This window comes from Chrysoperla carnea, chromosome 4 (genome assembly GCF_905475395.1).
Source record: "Chrysoperla carnea chromosome 4, inChrCarn1.1, whole genome shotgun sequence".
NCBI classification, from domain to species: Eukaryota; Metazoa; Arthropoda; class Insecta; order Neuroptera; family Chrysopidae; genus Chrysoperla; species Chrysoperla carnea.
In genome coordinates, this window is record NC_058340.1 from 76,418,272 (window position 1) to 76,441,183 (window position 22,912).

General features: G+C 28.0%; 1 protein-coding gene across 1 annotated transcript in view; it reads left to right on the plus strand.

Annotated features, from left to right (window-relative positions):
- Positions 1-22,912, plus strand: part of LOC123298959 (dynein axonemal heavy chain 8-like) — a 36,095-nt gene that overhangs the window by 7,800 nt on the left and 5,383 nt on the right. Inside the window, exons 2-3 of the mRNA XM_044881059.1 lie at positions 3,405-3,627; positions 11,148-11,299. Of these exons, the coding sequence (XP_044736994.1) occupies positions 3,405-3,627; positions 11,148-11,299 (375 nt within the window). The remainder of the gene's footprint in view (positions 1-3,404; positions 3,628-11,147; positions 11,300-22,912) is intronic.

Below are 22,912 nucleotides of genomic sequence, written 5' to 3' on the forward strand. Positions count from 1 at the left end.
GGTTTAAGGGAAAAGTTTTTCAAATAAAAAATGTAGAAGACATTGTCAGCTACATTTTATGTCATTGGAGCAACGTCATACGAGTTAAATTACAAAAAGTAGGTGGCGTTAAAGTATAAAAAAAAGGTTTTTCACGATTTTCATTAAGAAAAAATGATGTTTTTGTAAAAGTGTAAATGAGAAAGTTGTTTGACTCAAAATTAGCTTCAACTTTTATTTAAACAATTTTTATGAAAAACTTACCGTTTCCGAGCTATAGTAAAACAATTTATGTTTAAAATAAACCAAGAAAATAAAAAGGAAATCAAGTACTCCTTTTCAAAATTTAAAAAAACTTAACTTTCAGATTTTTTAGCAAGCTGTATTTCAAAAACGGTAAGTTTTACAAAAAAATTGTTTAAATAAAAGTTGAAGCTAATTTTAAGTCAATCAACTTTCTCATTTACACTTTTACAAAAACATCATTTTTTCTTAATGAAAATCGTGAAAAACCTTTTTTTGATACTTTAACGCCACCTACTTTTTGTAATTTAACTCGTATGACGTTGCTCCAATGACATAAAATGTAGATGACAATGTCTTCTACATTTTTTATTTGAAAAACTTTTCCCTTAAACCAATAGATTCCGAGAAAAACGCATTCCAAATTTTTTTTCCCCATTTTTTTGGATTTTCTCAAAAACAGCGGAACGAAAAATTCTCTTAATTTTTTTTTAAGTTATTTACATGCCCCCCTAACGATCCATAACCTCAGATCGAGTATTGTAATTTTTTCCAGTCAAAATGCCAGATTTACTGTACCAGTACGCTATAAAAATTTTATCTTGACATCTCTTTTCGTTATTGTGTTATCGTGTTGACAGACAGACGGAAAGACGAGCAGACAACCGGAAATGGGTTAATTAGGTGATTCTGTGAACACCTATATCAAAATTTTTTAGTAGCATGAATATTTTTAAGCGTTATAAACTTGGGACTAAACTTAATATACTATGAATTATTTCATATGTACATGGTATAAAAATGCGCAATTTTCGAGTTACAGGATATACCTACTTGACCTAAATTTTCATATAAAATTAACAAAAAATATTTCAATTTTTCATGTAAAAGGTCTACTAAAAACGTATATAGGTAATAAAAACTCAGGGAGTTATTCAGGGTTCCTAATACTTTGAGTTTTTATAGAGTTTTAAAGACTTATTCTTTCTTCAAATATTTTTTGCACCAGGGAATATAGTAAATTTTTTTAAAAATCAGGTGTTTCATGAAAGTAAGAAAACGAAATTTAGTGCAGATAGATTCATCACTAGCTATATGTCCATCGACAAGCTGAAATGCATATACATTAAATCGTAGCGCAACGAAAATCATAATGCCCCAGGTTTTTTTTCCAAACTGAGTTTTTCAAAAAACTGCAGCACGTTAAAAAATAATTGTCGCTTATTTATCCTGAATGAAATAATTCTCGTAAATAATAATAGTAATTTTTTTTTCAAGTTGTGGAATATCAAATTGCTATCAAAAATATTAACATTCAACTATTCACTTTTCACATCGAATGTACAGAGTGCCCACAAATTGAGAAAGTTCGATTGGAATGTTAATGGTCGTTTATAATAAGATAATAAGAGAAACGGTTCAAGAAATCACTTCCAAGATATGTAGAAGCATTTAAACAATAGTTCGTTTTTGCCTCAACGTATACCCACCTTCGCGTTCCATACATGTAATTATTCTTTTACAAAATTGTTTAAATACACTCCAACATATCTCACGAGTGATTTCTCGAACCATTTCCTTTATTATCTGTTCAAAATGGCCTACATTTCAAAATGAGCATTAACATTCTTATCAAACTTTTCCAATTTGTGAATAACCTGTACATTAGATATCAAGAGTGAATAACTGAATATTAATATTTTCGAAAGCAGAGACACTCATGGTTCTCCTTCTGGAACTCTGAATAATTAGTTTGAAATTTAGAAAAAGAATATCTGAAGCAAAACTATCTCTGAAAAGGTTAGAAAAAAATCTGAAAATATCAAATAAATTACTAATCAATCATTTAATGACAGAAAATGGTAATAGTTTTTAATTGAAAAGAAATATTCTGAGTTCTCCAAAAAGACTTTTTCAAAATTAATCAGAGATTTTATGATAATTTAGCTAGCAAAATAAATTAAGAGTAAGACTTTCTGAGTTTTTCAGAATTAATTAGTAAAATTGAAAATATTTCTCTTTTTCGAAAAAGTAATTACTGTAGATTTTACTTTTATCGAAATACTCTAAATGATTTCCTGACAAATTTTTATTTTTCTTAAGAAAAGTATTCAATATGATAAAAGTAAAACAAGCACTAATTAATTTTTCGAACATGTGAAATGTTTTAAATTTTACTGATTAATTGTGAAAAACTCAGAAACATTTTACTTTTACTTTATTTAGCTAACTCAGTTTTCATAAAATGTGATTAATTCTGAAAAAGTCTTATAAATATCTCAATCTATGTCATTAAATGATTGATTAAGGTAGTACCTACACGAAAGTGATATTTCAAGAATTTCTCAAAACTCAGAATATAAAATATTTAATTCATAATACACATGCTGTTAAAATTAGAAGATGATTTACCATGTCATACATGAGATATTAGCAATTAAAAGTGACGCAATTTGTACGTGTACATGGGAGAAGCGTATAAAAATGACAAATTTATATTTATTTATCAATGAATGACGTTCACCATCTCTATGAAAATCTAATATAATGTAGAATACTATATTTAGAAAATATTACAAAAAATTAAAAATTATTTACCATATAGTTTCGATAAAAAAGTTAAATAAATAACTCGTTTTAGCGACGATTTTTTGTGGAGAGGATATAAAGACTAATGGTAAAGGTATATATCATAGTGTGTGTGTGTGTATACGTATAGGAGATATAATAGTGAGTAACTACAGTCTTGTGAAAATAATACATTTTTTTTTTTTTTTTATTATTGTAGTTTAACGGCTGTACGTTAAACAACTTAGGTCATATGTACAGCCAATAATATACAGTGTATAGTAAATTACATAAATATTATAGTTATAGCACAGTTAATGCCCTGAATGATAGTATTAGTTCAAAACTTTTTGACTGGACTGTCGCGGAGAAACTACCTTAATAATTTATTTGATATGTTCAGACTTTTTCAGAGATAGTTTTACTTCACATTTTTCTGAATTTCAAACCAAATATTCTGAGTTCGCGCTATCATTGCGAACACATCAAAGAGGCATTGGTTTCTGCGGTGATAAGCATAAAACGAATTTTTCATTAGTTTTCTTTTTTTAAATGATTTAAATATATTTTTCTGGAACCGATTACTTAAATGTTTATTTTTTTTGATGTCATAGAAACTATTAGAAGAAGATCGTCAGGATCGAGAAAGTCAAATAGGATCAGTGCATCGATATATTTTGGATAGTGCTGCATTACTGCTTGGTGTAACAGTTGATGAATTAGTAGAAGGAATTATTGATTCTGATAGTTACATAGAAACATTCAATACTTTGTTTCAACCAGGTGGACGATGTGTGGGAATTATCCACTATCAAATGGGGGATGCTCCAGACCTATGTAATATTACTTTATTTATCATAGTAGTATAGTAAGAATATAGTTTTAAGTACTTTATTCACTCTCTAAACTCCTTTTCATTGTGAAGGTGCGGCTTCACACAATGGCGAACATCACAAAACCAATATTTGTGAAACATCACGAACGTGGTCATTCTGTACACAGACAATTAAACTCAATATTTATTCATTCTTTTTGTAACAACATGTACATTGTACAGAAAATGTCAAAATAATAATAGAATGAGGAAAATAAAGAGAATGAGAAAACGCAGCCATAGCTGGCTTTGTTAGAAACTGTTCAAGCACTTGAGCAAACGTAATAAAAAAAAACATAGATAGGATAGCTGCCACCCGTACACGATACAATGATCAGATACCTAGCGAAGTACAGTTGACTGCTGTACTTGTTTTTTTTTCAGTTTATATTTAACTACGTTGGGTTTTTTGATTTTTTAAATATTTTGTATTTTATTTTATCTTTTTTAGTTAGGATTTTTAAAAACCTTTTCAACGATGCCCCACTTACCATAGTTTGTCGACTTTCATTTTCAACCTATGTATGTATGTTTGGGCCTCTGAGGCGCTCTAAAGATCAAACGCGTGAACCAATTTTAATGATTATTACGTTAATTGATTTGTCTATTTAATAGCTATTTAATGATACCTCTCTTGACATAGTTCACCGACTTTCTTTTTATTCACAATATGGCGTCTGTTGATCGCCATATTGAATTTTCATTATTGACATATCTTCAGTAGCATTCGCTAGGATAAGAAAAATCGGTTGACGTAAGAATCATCAAAATCGGCCCACACGTTTGATCACTCTAATGTGCCAAATAGAAATACACATTGTTTTTTCACAATATGGCGTCTGGTTGTCGCCATATTGACTGACATATTGACGTCAGAATTATCAAAATCTTCCGACGCGCTTGGTCTCTAGTGTGCCACATAGGAACAAACATAGACTGATAAACACATTACCACTCCTTTGCGTTGCTGAGTCGAGTAAATACAGAAGTCACACTAAACTATTTTCTTAGCTAATTTCAATAGACTATTATCAATTCAACTGAGAAGTCAAATTATGTAAGTTAAAACTTCTAAAAATGGAGTATAGAGAGGTGGGGCACAGTGGAACACAGAGCACAATGAATCAACCGTAATATTTTTACCTTATTCCAAAAAAATTTCAGAACAAATTACACAGAAATAATAAGTTAATTAGATTTAATAATTTTTTGTAATTTGCTCTGAGATTTTTTTGGAATCAGGTACATATATTACGTTTGTCTCATTGTGTCTCGTATTCAACTGTACCCCACCTCTATTTTACATATAAAATAAATATACACAAATCCTTCGATGATACAATTTTCCAAGCAATTCGTAAGTCACTGAGCAAACACAACAGTACTTATCGATAAACCTTATTAAAAAGAAAACTCTTGTACAAGGCTCAGAGCAAAACTTAGGCTAAAAAAAGGATAAAAGTTTAATAATGCTTTTTAACAGCAGGCAAAAAAGCTCGATCCATCCTTGCACATTATGCTATTATAGGTGAGGAAATATAACATTTTACTTCTGAAAAATCTAGAGTAGATGAGGATTTTTGCTTTTGGTTGTACCTGGATAACATAAAAAAATATTCTTGAAATCCTAAGTGACTTAACAAATTCACGTTAAAATGATAAAGAATATTTCTCAACAGACCTGGAGATCAGTGCGTCGTGCTTGAAGACCTCATCTTAATAGCTCTTTTCTAAAGCCACCAATGAAAAAAATTCCAACTATGAAATTTCAAATGGCACTTCCTACTTTGTGATCATTTGAAAGAGCATAAAATCATTCATTTGATAGAGCCTATCATTGAAAGGAGCATAAAATTCTCTTTTTAACCATGAAAAAAAAAAGTGAAATCCATCGATTGATTTCTCTAAAATAGACTCCACAGAAGATGGATGATTCAATTTTCTTCAGTCTGGTTTGTCTTCCTGAATCGTATGCAAAAGACAAACTCTCGATCCATCTCACTGCACATTTTTGAGAAGTTTCATCGATTTTTGTGTTGTTTTAATCATTCAATATTTGTAGTATAAGATAAATGTACCATAAATGTACCATATCCACATAAGATAAATGTACCATATATATTACGGGATGTTTAGCCATAACGCACTTTGAACCTGATTATTGAAATAAATATAAATATTTCCACTATAAAAATTGGTTTGTCGTATAAAATGATTTATTGAGAATTAGTTTTGATCATTTTTTCACGCCTAAGTCTTTGATTTATAATATTAAACGTTAATTTTCTGGACTTTGAGTTTGTCTCTAATTCCGTGATAAAATTTGGCTTTGAGCCTGATTCCGGGAATGGCAGTACATAATTTCGGAATACATTCTTAACATATTTAAATTTAAATGCAACTAATTTTATTGAGTATTTTTATATAAAATTTGATTGAAAAACAAAATTATTAAAATTTTTAATAAATAAAAAAAAAAAATCATTTCATATTACATTACTGAATACTAATCGTAATAAATCACAATTATTATAAATATTATCGTTATTAAATTAATTAAGTTATAATAGAAATTGTTATTTTTAATGTGATACTCTCGGAATTGCATACATACTTATCATAAAAAGCAAGTATTTTAGAATTAGACAAATTTAAATTAAAAAAAAACATATCCGGTAATTACTTCACAAAAATCTGCGATACCTATTGCCTCTATTGGTATAAATTATAAAATATTTTAATAATTATAACACCAATTTAAAATGAGGGTTAAAAATAATTGCTTCTTATTTTTCCTAATTAGGGTAGACTCCCGTAATATGGTTCACTATCACTGATTTAAAACCATAATTACGGGAATTTAAAGAAAATAATTAATTAAAATAGTTTGAAGAAGCTTTAAACGATTTATTTATTCATTCCAATCAATATTTTTCATATTTAAATATGATAAACTTACCAGTAAACTAAAAAAAACCTTAACAATAGAGCACTATCACCTTACGTATACAGACAACATATTTTTAATAAAACTAATAGACCAACTGAATTGCATTTTGTTAAGGAAAAAATTAGTTGCAGGATCGGACCCGTTTTTTTGTGTGGGACATAATATGTATAACTCAGGAAACAAACTTTAAACAGCTGAATTTAGTCGGAAAGGGGTGCGCCGGGGGTGAAGGGGTAACAAATGGTTTTTAGCGATTTGTTGCTAAAGTATTTATTTTAGGGAAAAAAGTTAAATTGGAAAGTTATTTGTAGTAAAAAAATCTATAACTTTTGTATTAACCATTTTTTTACATAACCTCAAATTTTACGAGTAAAATGTAAAAAACTAATTTTTTTGTTTTTAGTTCCTCTTTTTTAGAAAAAAAATCGGAAATTTTTGAAGCTTTCAGGAAACGTTCGTTTTTTTATTAGCAATAAGTGGAATTTTGATTTTTTTAACTTCCCGCTAAGAAAATAGGGAAGTTATTGTTTTCACCCCGTTTTGCCAAAATCGAGTTTTCATCAGGTCTCGACGTTTTAAAGTGTCAGGAAGCTTCCCTGACTACTTCCGCGAGGGTGTCTGTATAGCTGTATGTATGTATGAGTGTGTGTGTGCGTGTGTGTGTATGTAAACCTCTCATAACTTTTGAACGGCTTGTCCGATTTGATCGCAGTTGGTGCCATTCGAAAGGGCTTGACCAAACTTAGATTTTAAGGACTATTTGGACCGATAGATTTCGAGAAATCTCAAAAAAACTGCAAAAAAAATTTTGCAGTTGGTTTTTTTTGAATAACTTTTAAACGGCTATATCGATCAATTCCAAAAACTAATCAGCTCTCAACATTAAAAAACCACGTCGATCATCACCAGTCCGGTCAAAATCGGTTGATTCGTTCGTGAGTTATCGTTGACGAAAGAAAACCCAAAAAAGCGTTTTTTCGGAATAACCTCAATATTTTTTGTTCTATCAATTGAAACTCAAAGATTCTTCATGAAGCTTCAAAAACTGCGTCGAATGTCACCAACCGCGTGAAAATCGGTTTATTCATTCTAAAGTTATCGCGATACTTAGCGGGAAGTTACAGGGATGACCTGCAGGGTATTTTGTTGAATAGTTTTTGAGATATTCAATTTTTTAGCAAAACAATCTACTTTTTTTCATCGTACAGAGTTGATCATGGTTCTCATGGAGTTCTAGCAATGAAAATGAAATTTTTTTAGAAATTTATAAAATGACAGGTAACAAATAGGGAACGCAAAAATATTAATCATGAAAACGTTTTTAATGTTTAATGGTATAATTATCATAGCTGCTTTATACATTAAAAATGTATACATGAAAAAATTGAATTTTAGTTTTTGGCGATTTCAACAATGTTTTATATTGCAATGATACGTTTTTATTCTTATATCTTACAAAGAAAATGAGACTATGTTCAACTCTATACGATGAAAAAAATAGATTGTTCATCCAGCTCAAGAAAGGGGTGGTTTTTGCTAAAAAATTGAATATCTCAAAAATTATTCAACTTTTAAAAAAAAAGCAAAATTCCACTTATTGCTAATAAAAAAACGAACGTTTCCTGAAAGCTTCAAAAATTTCCGATTTTTTTTTCTAAAAAAGAGGAATTAAAAAAAAAAAAAAAAAATAGTTTTTTACATTTTACTCGTAAAATTTGAGGTTATGTAAAAAAATGGTTAGTACAAAAGTTATAGATTTTTTTACTACAAATAACTTTCCAATTTAACCTTTTTCCCTAAAATAAATACTTTAGCAACAAATCGCTAAAAACCATTTATTACCCCTTTTCACCCCCGGCGCACCCCTTTCCGACTAAATTCAGCTGTTTTAAGTTTGTTTCCTGAGTTATACATATTATGTCCTACACAAAAAAACGGGTCCGATCCGGCAACTAATTTTTTCCAAATTTAACTAATATTAGAAGTATTTAGATTGATGTATAAATGTTAACTGATCGATCACGATCGATCAGATAGTTTTACTCTGTGGAACTCCATAATTAGGATTTTGAAGAAATAAAACTTCAAATTTTCTTTGCTTAGAGTCCAGTATATTTTTTATTATTTTAATAATTAAAAATATGTTGACATGTTTCATCTAACATAGACATTTTCAAAACTAGAAAGTATATTTCATTGTTTTTGGTTTATATACCAAAATTATCGTGACATATTTTTAAAGAATGTGTTACATAATATGCGATAAGTTAGGATTTTTTACTTAAAAACAATAGAAATTTATAAAGGTTAAAATAAATCATCAAAAAGTTTTAAAATTAGATTACAATGGATAACATTTTAGGATAGATAAAAATTTTCAGATAATTAACTAAAAAGAGATAAAATTTTCGAGTAGATCGATTATCGATTATCGATTTTTTTTTCATTTTTTAGTTATAGAAGCTCTGTTATTATTTAAAATTAAAAATTTATTTAGTGTTTCTTATTTTTTATTTAAATAATAAACTCCCCGAATAACGTACTACCCCGTAATAATGTACATTTACCTTAACAAATAACTCAGCCACATCACATAAAATGAAAATAATGTGACCACTCATGATGTATAACAAATGTTTTATATATGGCAAACATTCGCCATCATGTGAAGCGGTATTCTAAAGGTAACAAGTGAAAACAAACAATTGACTGAGTTAATTGTTGAAATACCATGCATAGTCAGTGTTGATTTCTTTATCACATTACACATACAAACATGTGACACATACATAACTGATAATCAACTATAGTACATATTATAAAATTTCCGCCTAATTTGCGCCCTCACGGGTAAACAGTGATGTTTACGAAAAAATGTTTCAAACAAAAGTTGTTTAATTTTTGATAAGGAACATTTTTTACATTTAAACTTTTGTTCTATCTCTAACGGTTTACAAGATGGGTCCGTAGGACCCAAGACCCAATTGACCTATGATGCTCATTTACGAACTTGACCTCTCTTTTTACGTCCTGAGTACGCTGTAAAAATTTCAGCTCGATATCATTTTTCGTTTTTGAGTTATCGTGTCCACAAATGGACCGATGGACGGGCGGACAACCGGAAATGGACTAATTAGATGATTTAGTGAACACCTATGACAAAATTTTTTTCCTAGCATCATTATTTTTAAGCGTTACAAACTTGGGACTAAACTTATAATACTATGTATATTTCATATATGCATGGTATAAAAAGACTACTGTTATAGTCTTCACTTTAATTTCATGGGTTAAATTAAAGCCTTATGTTTCTAAAATAAAAAGTGAAAACAAACAATTGACTGAGTTAATTGTTGAAATACCATGTATAGGCAGTGTTGATAACTCTGTCACATTTCACATACATACATATCTGACATATTTAACTGATATTCTCATATAATGCGCAAGTGTTGATGCGCAATCGTTTGTTTTTTTTGACGTCATGTAAATAACAAAAGATATTCACTTTGATATTCCTATATTAATACATACTATAAAATTTGTACCTAATTAACGCCCTCGTGGGTAAACAGTGATGTTTACAAAAAAATGTTTCAAACAAAAGTTGTTTATTTTTTTGTAAGGAACATTTTTTACATTTAAACTTTTATTCTATCTCTAACGGTTTACAAGATGGGTACTACGGACCCATGACCCAATTGACCCATGTTGCTCATTTACGAACTTGACCTCACTTTTTACGTCCTAAGCACGCTGTAAAAATTTCAGCTTGATATCTCTTTTCGTTTTTGAGTAATCGTGACCACAGACGGACGGACGGACGGACGGACGGACAACCGGAAATGGATTAATTAGGTGATTTTATGAACACCTATACCAATTTTTTTTTTGTAGCATCAATATTTTTAGGCGTTACAAACTTGGGACTAAACTTATAATACTATGTATATTTCATATATACATGGTATAAAAACTTTTACGAATATCGTGAAGATTATCCAAGTTGATAATAACAGCATGATTTCATCAAATAATATATAAGGTTCAATCGATAATTTCTCAATACACTTATAGCCGGAAATGCGTATTCTATAGATACCAAGTGTGAAATTTTAGAAAAAATGTTATTGCTAAATTTACCAAAACACAATGCGGCAAGCATGGAACATTGTATAATGTTATTGTATTTGCAATTATTTACCACTGCAACTAGTTTTCATATATCATAATATTTCTTAAATCATGAAGGATCCTTAACTCATTACTTTCTTTTTAATTTTCCTAAGCAAGCATTTTGGCACTATTTACAAAAATATTTTTTCTTCCAAAATTCATATATCTAGAAAAGGACGATTTCTTACCTATAAGCGTGTTAAGAAATTATCATTATTTTAACATATCTACTCTTTGATATAATCCTGTTGTTATAACCTGGATCACATCAACATTTCCTATAAGAAAATCTGATACATGACATTAACTAGTATGAAATTCTTTTCGCAGTTTAATGTTAATTTTGATTTGTTTAAGGGACTGGGCGTTATAATCCTACTTTACCTAAAGGCACTAAAATAAAATCAGCCGCTTTTTCATCTGGCGATAGTTTAGCATTAACTGATATGGGTGTACTGGCTTATCGACTGAATGCAAAGAAACCAATTGAAACCAAAAATGTTGCTGATGTAATTATTAAATTATTTTACTATTAACATGATTTAAAAAGCACTTATGATTTCTTGCTTATACAGTAGTTACCATTAACAAATCCCTAAAATTTAGGTCCGTCAAGTTACATTTCAAAAGAATAATGGTGGTCTATCTTAGTGACATGCTATACCCCGCAACAATAAAAACTGTAAAAGAAACATTTAGAAATTGAAACAGTGACGCGTGCAATAATAGACATTTTTCATTAAAAATTGAAATACTTTTTGCTAATTTTTTATTAAATTATAGGTCGGGTAGAACCTGTAACTCGAAAATTACGCATTTTTAACAATAAAAACACTATGAAATTTTGTTTAAAAAGTCACGACCCTGGTGGAAACATTACTCTACTAATAGTCTAATTTAGTTTTGCAGTGTTCTAAAAAACAATTCTATAAGAATGAGTAAGTCTGAAAAAGTCGGAAAAGGTCTATGTAAAACTTATTACTTATTAAGACTACATTATTACAAGTTTTTGGACTTTACTAGAAGACTTTTTCAGAATTAATCAGAGTAAAATTTAAAACATTTCAGATATTCGAAAAATTAATTACTGTTGGTTTTATCATACCTATTTAATACTTCTCGCAAGGAATATAAAAACTTGTCGGAGGAGGGTTATGAGTAAAAAAATATTTATGTTAATATTTTGTTTACATATTTGATATTATTTCTTTCTTGCTCTTGAGTTAGGTATACGGCTGCATGATCATTTCTGGTTTACATACTGATGAGATATATTGAGATATCTGAGTTTTTCAGAATTTTTCAGACTTACTCATTCTTCTAGATTTGTTTTTCAGAACACTGCAAGACTAAATTAGACTATTGGCAGAGAAATATTTCTACCAGGGGATTTTTGAAATAATTTAAAACGATTTTTATTGGCTACTGACCTGTGACGTCAATTAGTAAATATTACATATTTTCAAACACTGTTTTGACATAGTTTGCATTTTTGTTTATTGAATAACTCGTTTATTTTCAATTTTACGCGAAAAATGAATATTACCAAAAGTTTTAGGTATTAAATTTCTTACAATTTTCGTTATCAATTTTATCCTAGAATCGATATTTTTTTCGGACCTAGTGTCAGAACTTCGTTCCGAAGCAAAAAAGTCACGGTCCTCTTTAGCTTCTGAACGAAGTCTTCTATAGTAGTGATGAAGACTCAGATGGCCCAAACGAACATAATTTGAATTTTGAAGGGTTTTTAAAAGTGAAAAAGTAATAAATTTGCATTTCTTTCATTGTAAAAGTTATTTCATTTACACCCCTCTTTCCCTTTACAGTAAACGTGCGTGACAAAAATATGAACCTCGCAAAAAAAAGGTCGGCATCAAAGCTATTTCAATCTCAATTTTCTAGAGATTAATTTATCAAACAACTTGGTAATAACTATTTTGCGTGTAAAATTAAAATAAATGAGTTCTTCAATAAACAAAAACTCACTCCACCTCTTTTCAGATCTTAATCGAAAAATATCGATCATTAGAAACATTTATAAGAACCAAAATTGTAGGAAATTTAATTTCAAATAACTTTGGTAATACCATTTTTCGTGTAAAATTGAAAATAAACGAGTTATTCAATAAACAAAATTACAAACTATGCCAAAACAGTAAAAAATATGCAATACTTAATAATTATCGTCACAGCGCCATTCGTATAACTTCATGAGTTTCCGGATCGTTTTCGCCAATTTGAATTTTGATGGTTTTCACTGTGTTTTTCGTCGGTCATATGGCTAAAAAAAATCGGGGAAGCAATTAGCGCATTTAGAGAGACATTTACTTTCATTTAAAAAAAAAAGTGAAAAAAGTCTATTGTGTTCGAAGAATATAGAAACGAAATTAAACTGCCTTTAATAAACAATCATAGTGTCCCTTATGGAAAAAATAAACTGTTACAAAGTCATACAAAGTTTTAATAAGAGTTCTTAAAGTTTTACTTTCTCTTACAAACTCTGAAAAAGTCTTCTAAACTCTGAATAAGATCTAATAAGACGTAAAAAGTAGGAATTATTCCATCTTTTCGGCCGCTGCCAGAAGAGTTATTCAGAGTTAATAAAACTTACTAAAAGAGTTAGTAAGACTTTTTCAGAGTTTTTAATACTTAAAAAAAGTATTTTATAAAAATGTCAAAAGAATTAGTAAGAGTTTTTAATACTTAAAAAAAGTATTTCATAAAAATGTCAAAAGAATTTATTTTCTGACTTATTTTCTATATTTATTAAAATTTTTTGCGAATTACATTATAATTATTATTTCAGTTATCGTTGTCATTATAAATTCGTCAAGTGAAACTTAAATATCCAGTAACAAATTATTTTGCCTGTGTTGCAAAATAATTTGTTACTGGATATTTAAGTTTCACATGACGAATTTATAATGACAACGATAACTGAAATATTTTCAAATATAAATATAATCAAATATAAATATAAAATAAATATATAAAATATAAATATATTCAATTTCAAATATAAATATATAAAACTGTACAAGACATTGTATTAGGGGGTGAAGTGTGGTACACAACAAGACACAACACTTTATTGGTAAAAACATTTGTCATTGTGTACAGAGACTGCAGTGCTTATGTATGCTGGTCATTAAGTGTTATAATATATTGTTTCTAAATAAAATTAAATACAAAACTAAACAAATGTCAAGGTAGCCTGGTGGCATTTTTATATAAAAAGTTCGAAATTTTTTTCTGTAAAATTTGCATTGCTAACATATTTTAAAAATTTTAGTACAATTTATTCGTTGAAACAGTTTACGAAAGCCGAGAAGAAGAGATACACGACAGAAGAAAATCGTCTCTATCAAAACAAACCAACAAAAGAAAATTAGTTCGGATCTGAAATCCGAAAGGTACGAATTCTCTTAAATTTACAATTTTTTTGTCATTTTGTAGTATTTAAATTGAAGAGTAAATTTTAGACGTTGATTTCAATCCGTTTTTGAATGATTGATTTTAAAAATTTTCATCTAAAAAAGATTGACAAAAACAATTGATAATAATAAAAATTATATAATTGATTTTTTTGAAAATTTGCTTTCAATTTTTATTGAATTTTAAAAATTATCCAGTCAATTATTTTTGATCAATTTTTCTATAAAATTGTATTTTTATTTAACTGAATTATGTTTACAAATAAAAATAAAAATTATTTCTTGTATTATAAAAATGTATTAAATTATTCTTATGTTTTGGAGCTCTATTTTGTGGAACATGTTTTAATTAATTATTTTATTATTCCACCGATCTATTAAAATATATATTTTTTAAACAATTAAAAGACATCACTGTATTTTTAACTATTTAAAAATGTAATTTTTTTTAGTGACATATGTTTTGTACCAAATTGGTCATTTTGTCACAGTGTTTGAAAATGACCAATTTGATAAAAGGGATATAAAGAGTGCAATTACTGCTCGTAAGATATTATTTATGTTTTTATGTTAATAATTTTTAATTTATTGTTTTAAAAAAAGTTAATATAAGTTGCAAGTTTTTGTCATAATCAAACAAAAAAGTAATATTGTCCATTGAACAGCGTGCAATAATTGCTCGTAAAGTATTATGTAACTTAGTTACTAATTAATAATTTATTTATTTATGATAATTAGGAATGAATAAAATTAAAGCGATAGTAAATAGATTTAAAAAATATTAATATAAGCTTCAAAAGTTTGTAAAACCAAACAAAAAAATTAATATTCAAAAACAGCGCACAATAAGCGCTCCTAAAAAAAGATTTTATAATTTAAAAAATGTAAAAAAAAAAACTTTTTTAAATTATAAAATCAAATTGTAAAAATAAATAGAAATAATAGAAAAAATAAAAATTTGTTTTTAATTATTTCTTCAAATTTATTACCTTAAACGTTTGAACTGCGATTGATTATATTTATATTTGAAAATATTTCAGTTATCGTTGTCATTATAAATTCGTCATGTGAAACTTAAATATCCAGTAACAAATTATTTTGCAACACAGGCAAAATAATTTGTTACTGGATATTTAAGTTTCACTTGACGAATTTATAATGACAACGATAACTGAAATAATAATTATAATGTAATTCGCAAAAAATTTTAATAAATATAGAAAATAAGTCAGAAAATAAATTCATTTTGTTAAAATATATCCCCTTAAGGACCCACAATAAAAATATTTAGCTAGATTATAAAATTATTAATTAGCTAGACCGGTTTCGATTGCTTTGGCAATCCTCTTCAGTAGCATTAAACCTCTTAAAATTAAAAAATCTTAAAATTAAAAAAATATTTACAAATCCGAAAGAGACCGCATCACACTGAAACAAATAATAATAAAATATTACCCTTAAAATTAAAATAAAATTATTTACCCGATTATAATACTAATAAATCTTTATGTTACACCCTCTAAAACAATGTAACTGCCTGCTTTCACCTAAAACACAATAAAATATTAAGTTTTAATCCTAAGATAGGATTATCGTTATAAATATATCAAAAAACAAAAAAATAAAAAACACAGAAATAAAAATAAAGAGAAAATTAGATTACCAACAAATTAAAAATTTTATCCTCGGTATACCTAAAACAGAATAAATAATTAGAATTTAGAAAAACCTGTGACAAACCAAAATAAAATTAAATGAAAATAAGCAAATTAAAAACAAAAAATAAAAATAGAATTAATTATAAAAACAATAGAATAAGTATTACCAAATGAAGTAAAATGGTGTACCTAAAACAGAAGAAATTATTAATTAGCGTACCTAAAACAGAAGAAATTATTAATTAGTGTACCTAAAACAGAAGAAATTATTAGTTAGTGTACCTAAAACAGAATAAAATATAAAATGAATAAAAAAATGAAATGGAAGTAAGCAAAATTATAAAACAAATAAAAATACAAGAAAATAAGTTGAAAAAATAAAAAATTTTTACCAAATGACAAACTGAAACAAACAAAAAATCAAATTAAGTAAAAATGATAAGCAAAAATAAAAAATAAAAATTAAATCAAAAAATAATAAGAGGAAAGATAAATAAAAAAGGTGAATGTGTAGATGCCAGCCAATCAACAAAGGTCAGCCAGCTATTGGATTCAAATAAAAGAACCAATCAAGGGCCGGTACCTCAACGAACGAAGCATATAAGACAAGCGAAAATCACCAAATTTTTAACAGTTAACTAGAGTAAAAAAAAAAAAAAAATTTTTTTTTTTTTTTTTTTTTTTTTTTTATATTATGAATGAATGAATCAGGACATAAAGTAGTGAGAAAAAATTAGAAAATTTAAGAAGAATTTGCAGCCAAATATTTGAATCTAAGTGTAAAAGTAATAGTTTACGGTTTAATAAGTGAAATTTATTGAAAGTTTGAAATTTTAGTGCTTAAAAATAAAAATATATAATAAAAGTTAAAATTGCTAAAATCAAGTTGTCATTCAAATTATCAATAACCTAAAAAAGGAACTACATTTACTTCATACTAAACATTAATTAAATCATTGACACTGTAAAATATAGTTTTAAAGGTGAAACAGTATAAAATTGTGTTAAAAAATATCCTTTTCTTTTAGACTAAAACCATAAACTGAATTAATTAGAATACAATTATCGCCAAAATCGTAAACATTCAATAATATACTGTATTAAATTATTAACAATATATCTTGTGTCATCATAGCTGTGTGTATTTGTTGTACGACTCTGAAAAAGTTAATTTGAGGTGCGTTGGGTTCGAATCTTGTGATAAGCAATATAATTTTTTATTTTTAAATAACTTTGTTTATCTATATATATAAGCAAAAAAAAAAAAAAACAATAATGGATTCATTAACTGAAGATAATAAAAATTTGTTTCAAGCCATTTCTACATTTTTTAACGAAAGATTGGAATTAAACGAAAATAAAATAATGAACGAGATGAAGGAATTGAAACAAATGAACCAACAGCTACAGTCTAGATGTTCTGAACTGGAAAGGGTAGTTGAGTCACAAAATGAAACAATATTGCAAATGGAAAAAAAATTAAATGACAATAATTTGATTATTTATGGGTTAAGCGAGAGTCCCGATGTTGAGGAAGATGTTGAAGAAAGCGTTTTAAAAATGATTAACTCAAAACTACAATTGAATGTGAAAAGCGAAGATATTCAAAAATCGTATAGATTAGGAAAATGTGTCACAGCATTAAAGCCCAGGCCTATTCGTATTCATTTAAATAATAATAAGATTAAAACTCAAATTATAAGAGAACGAACTAAATTAAAGGGTACGAAAATTTTTATTAATGATGATTTGCCCAAGATATTAAGAGCAAGGGAAGCTGAGAACAGAAGGAAGCGGCAAGAAAATTATAACGAAAAATTTAATACCCAAAGACCTAAGCGACCCATACCTCAATCATCGGAGGAAGGGGATGAAGTGAATAGAATTGTTCAAGAATATAAAAAAATCAATAGCACCAACACTTCTGGTAAAAAAAACTTAACGATTTAAATATAGTTTTTTGGAACATAGAAGGCATCAAAAAGAAGCTTTGTAATAAAAATGTTAGTGAGTATTTAAAAAAATTTAGTTTTATTGGATTAGTAGAGACGTGGTCAAGAGAGGGAGAAACTTTCATATTAGATGGTTTTGAAGGTGTGTTTAAAAGCGGGGAAAGAAAATCGGGTAAAGGCAGATATCCAGGAGGCTTAGCAATTTTTTATAGAAGTGAGTTTTGCAAGAATGTTAAAGAAATCAAAAGCTCTCTGAATGGTGTTTTATGGGTATTAATTGAATATGATGGAATGCAACTACTATTAGGGGTCATTTACCTTCAACCAGAAGATTCTCAATACTCTGAAAATAATTTTTTTGTCTTAATTGAATCTGAAATAGTTTCTCTTATTCAGTCACACCCTAATGCTGAAATCATCATCGGTGGCGATTGGAATGCTAGAATAGGGAACGAACCAGATCAAATCAATCAACCTGAAGAATTTTTTAGTGTTGAATACACCAATAAAATCATGATTAAACCGAGATGTAACAAGGATAAATTCAAAAACAAATACGGTGACAAATTTCTACAGTTTGTGAAAGACAATAGTCTCATAATATTAAATGGAAGAACTGAAGGTGACCGTGAAGGGGAATGGACATATGTCTCAAAGAACGGTAGAAGTGTGGTTGACTACGTTTGTGTAACTGAAGGTCTGTGGGGGAATAATCTGAGTATGAATGTGGGAGAAATGATTGAGTCGCTGCATTTTCCCATAGAAATTTCACTAGTTATCGAGGAATGTAATTATCAGGCTGTAGACACCTATGATGCTAAAATCCTCACTAAATATAGATGGTCTACCCAATCAGAATCTAGCATAAAAAATAAAATCAGTTCTTTAGAATCCAATATCTACCTTGTTGGCATAGAACATATGATTTACGAAAGTAAAATAAACGAGGCTGTCATAATATTGCAAAAATGGATGAATTTTATTTGTAAGGAAATTGAAATTAATTATCATCATAATGCATATCTTCCAAAATCAACTCATAGTAAATGGCACGATGCAGAATGTAAAGAAAAAAGGAGAGAAGTTAAAAGAAATCTGAGAGCAATGAGGAGATTCAGGCATAATTTTAACAAACAACTCTATTTAACTAGTAAAAGTGAGTATACGCTATTATGTGACAGAAAAAAACAAGACTATAAAAATGAATTCGTGTCAAGTATTAACGAGGCTCTCAGCAAAAACGATATGAAGGCATTATGGAGAACTATTAATAGTGACAATTGTAAAAGGAAAGAAATGAATATTAGGGGTAATATAAATTCTGATACATGGGTTAATCACTATGTTAAATTATACGGAGAACGGAGCTTTCTGGATTCTGATGCGCTTAATATAAGTGAATCGGAAATAAGTGTTGGTGATAGCAACATTCAGATAGACAACAACGATATAGAATGGGTGATAAATTCTATTAAAACAGGTAAGGCTGGAGGAATAGATGGTGTCCTTAACGAGTGTATTAAAATTGCACATAAGTATTGCCACAAATTTGGCAGCCTATTACTTAAACTCTTTAAGGCTATGATGCAGAATAAACAATTCCCGGAAGAATGGAGCACTGGACTAATAGTGAATATTTATAAAGGTAAGGGTGAAATAAGTAGCTCAGGAAGCTATCGAGGGCTAACCCTCACACCCAATATTAGTAAATTGTATACTAAGTTATTGACTAACCAAATACTCCAATGGTGTACGAAAAATAACATAATTAATGAAAATCAGGCTGGATTTCGCCGGGGGTATGAAGTTATGGATAACGTATTGGTGTTAAAAAGGATTATCGACCGTAATTTACTTATTAAAAGATCAAAAATCTACCTTTGTTTCATAGACTTTGAAAAGGCATTTGATAGCATTGATCGTGGTTTACTATGGAAAAAGCTATCCAGCATAGGTATGGCGAGTGACACTATAGCTATACTACAATCTATCTACAAGAACAACAGTTGTTGCGTAATGGTGGATAATTATTCTGCATCTCGCAGTTTCAACACATATCGTGGTTTAAGGCAAGGCTGCCATTTGTCTGCACTTCTCTTTTTACTTTATATAAACGATCTATATGATTGGATGAATAATGTCCATCATTCCTCTCCATGTATCAGCGGAAAAGAGATTAAGACGTTACTTTACGCAGATGACTTAGTAATAATGTCAAGAACGATTGGTGGCATGGGAAAAATGTTGAAGGCAATTGAAGACTATTGTTCAAAATGGAGCCTATGTGTGAACGTTGAAAAAACAAAAACAATGGTAGTGAGTAACGGATGGAAGATTTCGTCCAAGGAGGTTTGGAAATACAATGGACACACGATCGAAAATGTGAAACATTTTCAGTACTTGGGAGTTATCTTGACTCATAATGGAAAGTGGGGGGTACATGTAGAACGTATAAAAAATAGAGCGAAGAGTGCACTAATGAGTATTCGCAAATTTATTTATAAATACAACGAATTCCCATTAAAATTAATTTTAAATTTGTTTAACTCGTTAATCTTACCTATAATAACTTATGGCAGTGAAATCTGGGCCCTAAACTGCAATAAAAACGAGTTTAAAATTGTCAATGCACTAGCTTATAATTTTTATAAAGAAATTATATGTGTCCCAAAATCTACCCCTAACTCGGCCATTAACATTGAATTAGGAGTGACATCTATTGAAGAAGTCTGCATACAAAAAGCCTTGTGTTACTATTTAAGAATTACGAAAAGTGACAAATATTTACAAAAGTTATGCATGAACGGAGATTGGAGTGACCAATTTGCTATAAAAATGAATGAATTAAATATCAGGGAACCTTATGATAATATAAACAAAAACGTTACTAAAAAAAAATACATGAACAATCCATAACTAATTCTTTAATGGACATAAATATAAAGAGTAGCCTAAGCCTCTATAGCAAACTGGCGCACTACCAAGAAGGTGCGAGATATTTGAGCAACGTAGATAGAGATGGAAGACGTATTATCGCCAATTTTAGAGTATACGGTTTTAAATGGAACAGCCTAAGGATAAACGATGAACGTGTTTGTGTTTTATGTGGTGGAGTAGAAAGTGTGGAACATTTATTGGAGGATTGCGAAGGTACAGCTGGATGTTTAAAGGACAAGGTTAACGAATTCAATTTGTCTTCAGCAGTGACCATTCTGAATGAGTATGACGAAAAAAAGCTTCCCGTCATAGTAGATTATTTAAGCCATATTTTAACCATTCGACAAACTTACCTATAAAATTGCTCCCTAATTGTTTGTCTTCTCTCTGTTACTTAAAAATTGTATTACTAATCTTTCCTTTTTTTAATGAATAGATTTTTAGATATAGAATAGATTTAGAATTAATAGATATAATGAATAGATCTATGAATTACTTTTCTTTTTCTTTTATTTTAAAGAACATTTAGAATTTGATTCTATTATTTAGAAGTTAGAATGTAAATAATTTGATTTTTATGTTTATAATTTATAATATTTAAAATTAATTTGTGTTTTTTGTAATTATTTTGTTATATATTGATGATTTGACTTGATAATTTGATTTGATTTATCAAGAAAATTTGTAAAATTGATTATTATATCAAATAAATGAAATGAAACTAGAGTACATGTGACGATTAAGTTTATTGCTTAATTATACTTGTGGTGTACACTTTTTAGCTGTTTTATTTGAATGGTGATCGAAAAACAACACAATTTGGGCAGTGTTTCTTTTTGTTACCTGTTTCATTTGTGTTGTGTCGAGATACGATATTTTATTCTATTTTTCACCTTTTTTATTTATCTTTCCTCTTATTATTTTTTGATTTAATTTTTATTTTTTATTTTTGCTTATCATTTTTACTTAATTTGATTTTTTGTTTGTTTCAGTTTGTCATTTGGTAAAAATTTTTTATTTTTTCAACTTATTTTCTTGTATTTTTATTTGTTTTATAATTTTGCTTACTTCCATTTCATTTTTTTATTCATTTTATATTTTATTCTGTTTTAGGTACACTAACTAATAACTTCTTCTGTTTTAGGTACACTAACTAATAATTTCTTCTGTTTTAGGTACACTAATTAATAATTTCTTCTGTTTTAGGTACGCTAATTAATAATTTCTTCTGTTTTAGGTACACCATTTTACTTCATTTGGTAATACTTATTCTATTGTTTTTATAATTAATTCTATTTTTATTTTTTGTTTTTAATTTGCTTATTTTCATTTAATTTTATTTTGGTTTGTCACAGGTTTTTCTAAATTCTAATTATTTATTCTGTTTTAGGTATACCGAGGATAAAATTTTTAATTTGTTGGTAATCTAATTTTCTCTTTATTTTTATTTCTGTGTTTTTTATTTTTTTGTTTTTTGATATATTTATAACGATAATCCTATCTTAGGATTAAAACTTAATATTTTATTGTGTTTTAGGTGAAAGCAGGCAGTTACATTGTTTTAGAGGGTGTAACATAAAGATTTATTATTATTATAATCGGGTAAATAATTTTATTTTAATTTTAAGGGTAATATTTTATTATTATTTGTTTCAGTGTGATGCGGTCTCTTTCGGATTTGTAAATATTTTTTTAATTTTAAGATTTTTTAATTTTAAGAGGTTTAATGCTACTGAAGAGGATTGCCAAAGCAATCGAAACCGGTCTAGCTAATTAATAATTTTATAATCTAGCTAAATATTTTTATTGTGGGTCCTTAAGGGGATATATTTTAACAAAATGCATAATACAGCCCACAGAAATGCTCATCTTAATTTGAAGAAAATAAATTCTTTTGACATTTTTATGAAATACTTTTTTTAAGTATTAAAAACTCTTACTAATTCTTTTGACATTTTTATAAAATACTTTTTTTAAGTATTAAAAACTCTTACTAATAATTTATAGCCTATAAATTTACTATTGAAACTTTTAAAAAGTCGGAATAATTCTTTTTACAGCCTCAAAAAATTATTCAAAACTTTTTTTAAGTATTAAAAACTCTGAAAAAGTCTTACTAACTCTTTTAGTAAGTTTTATTA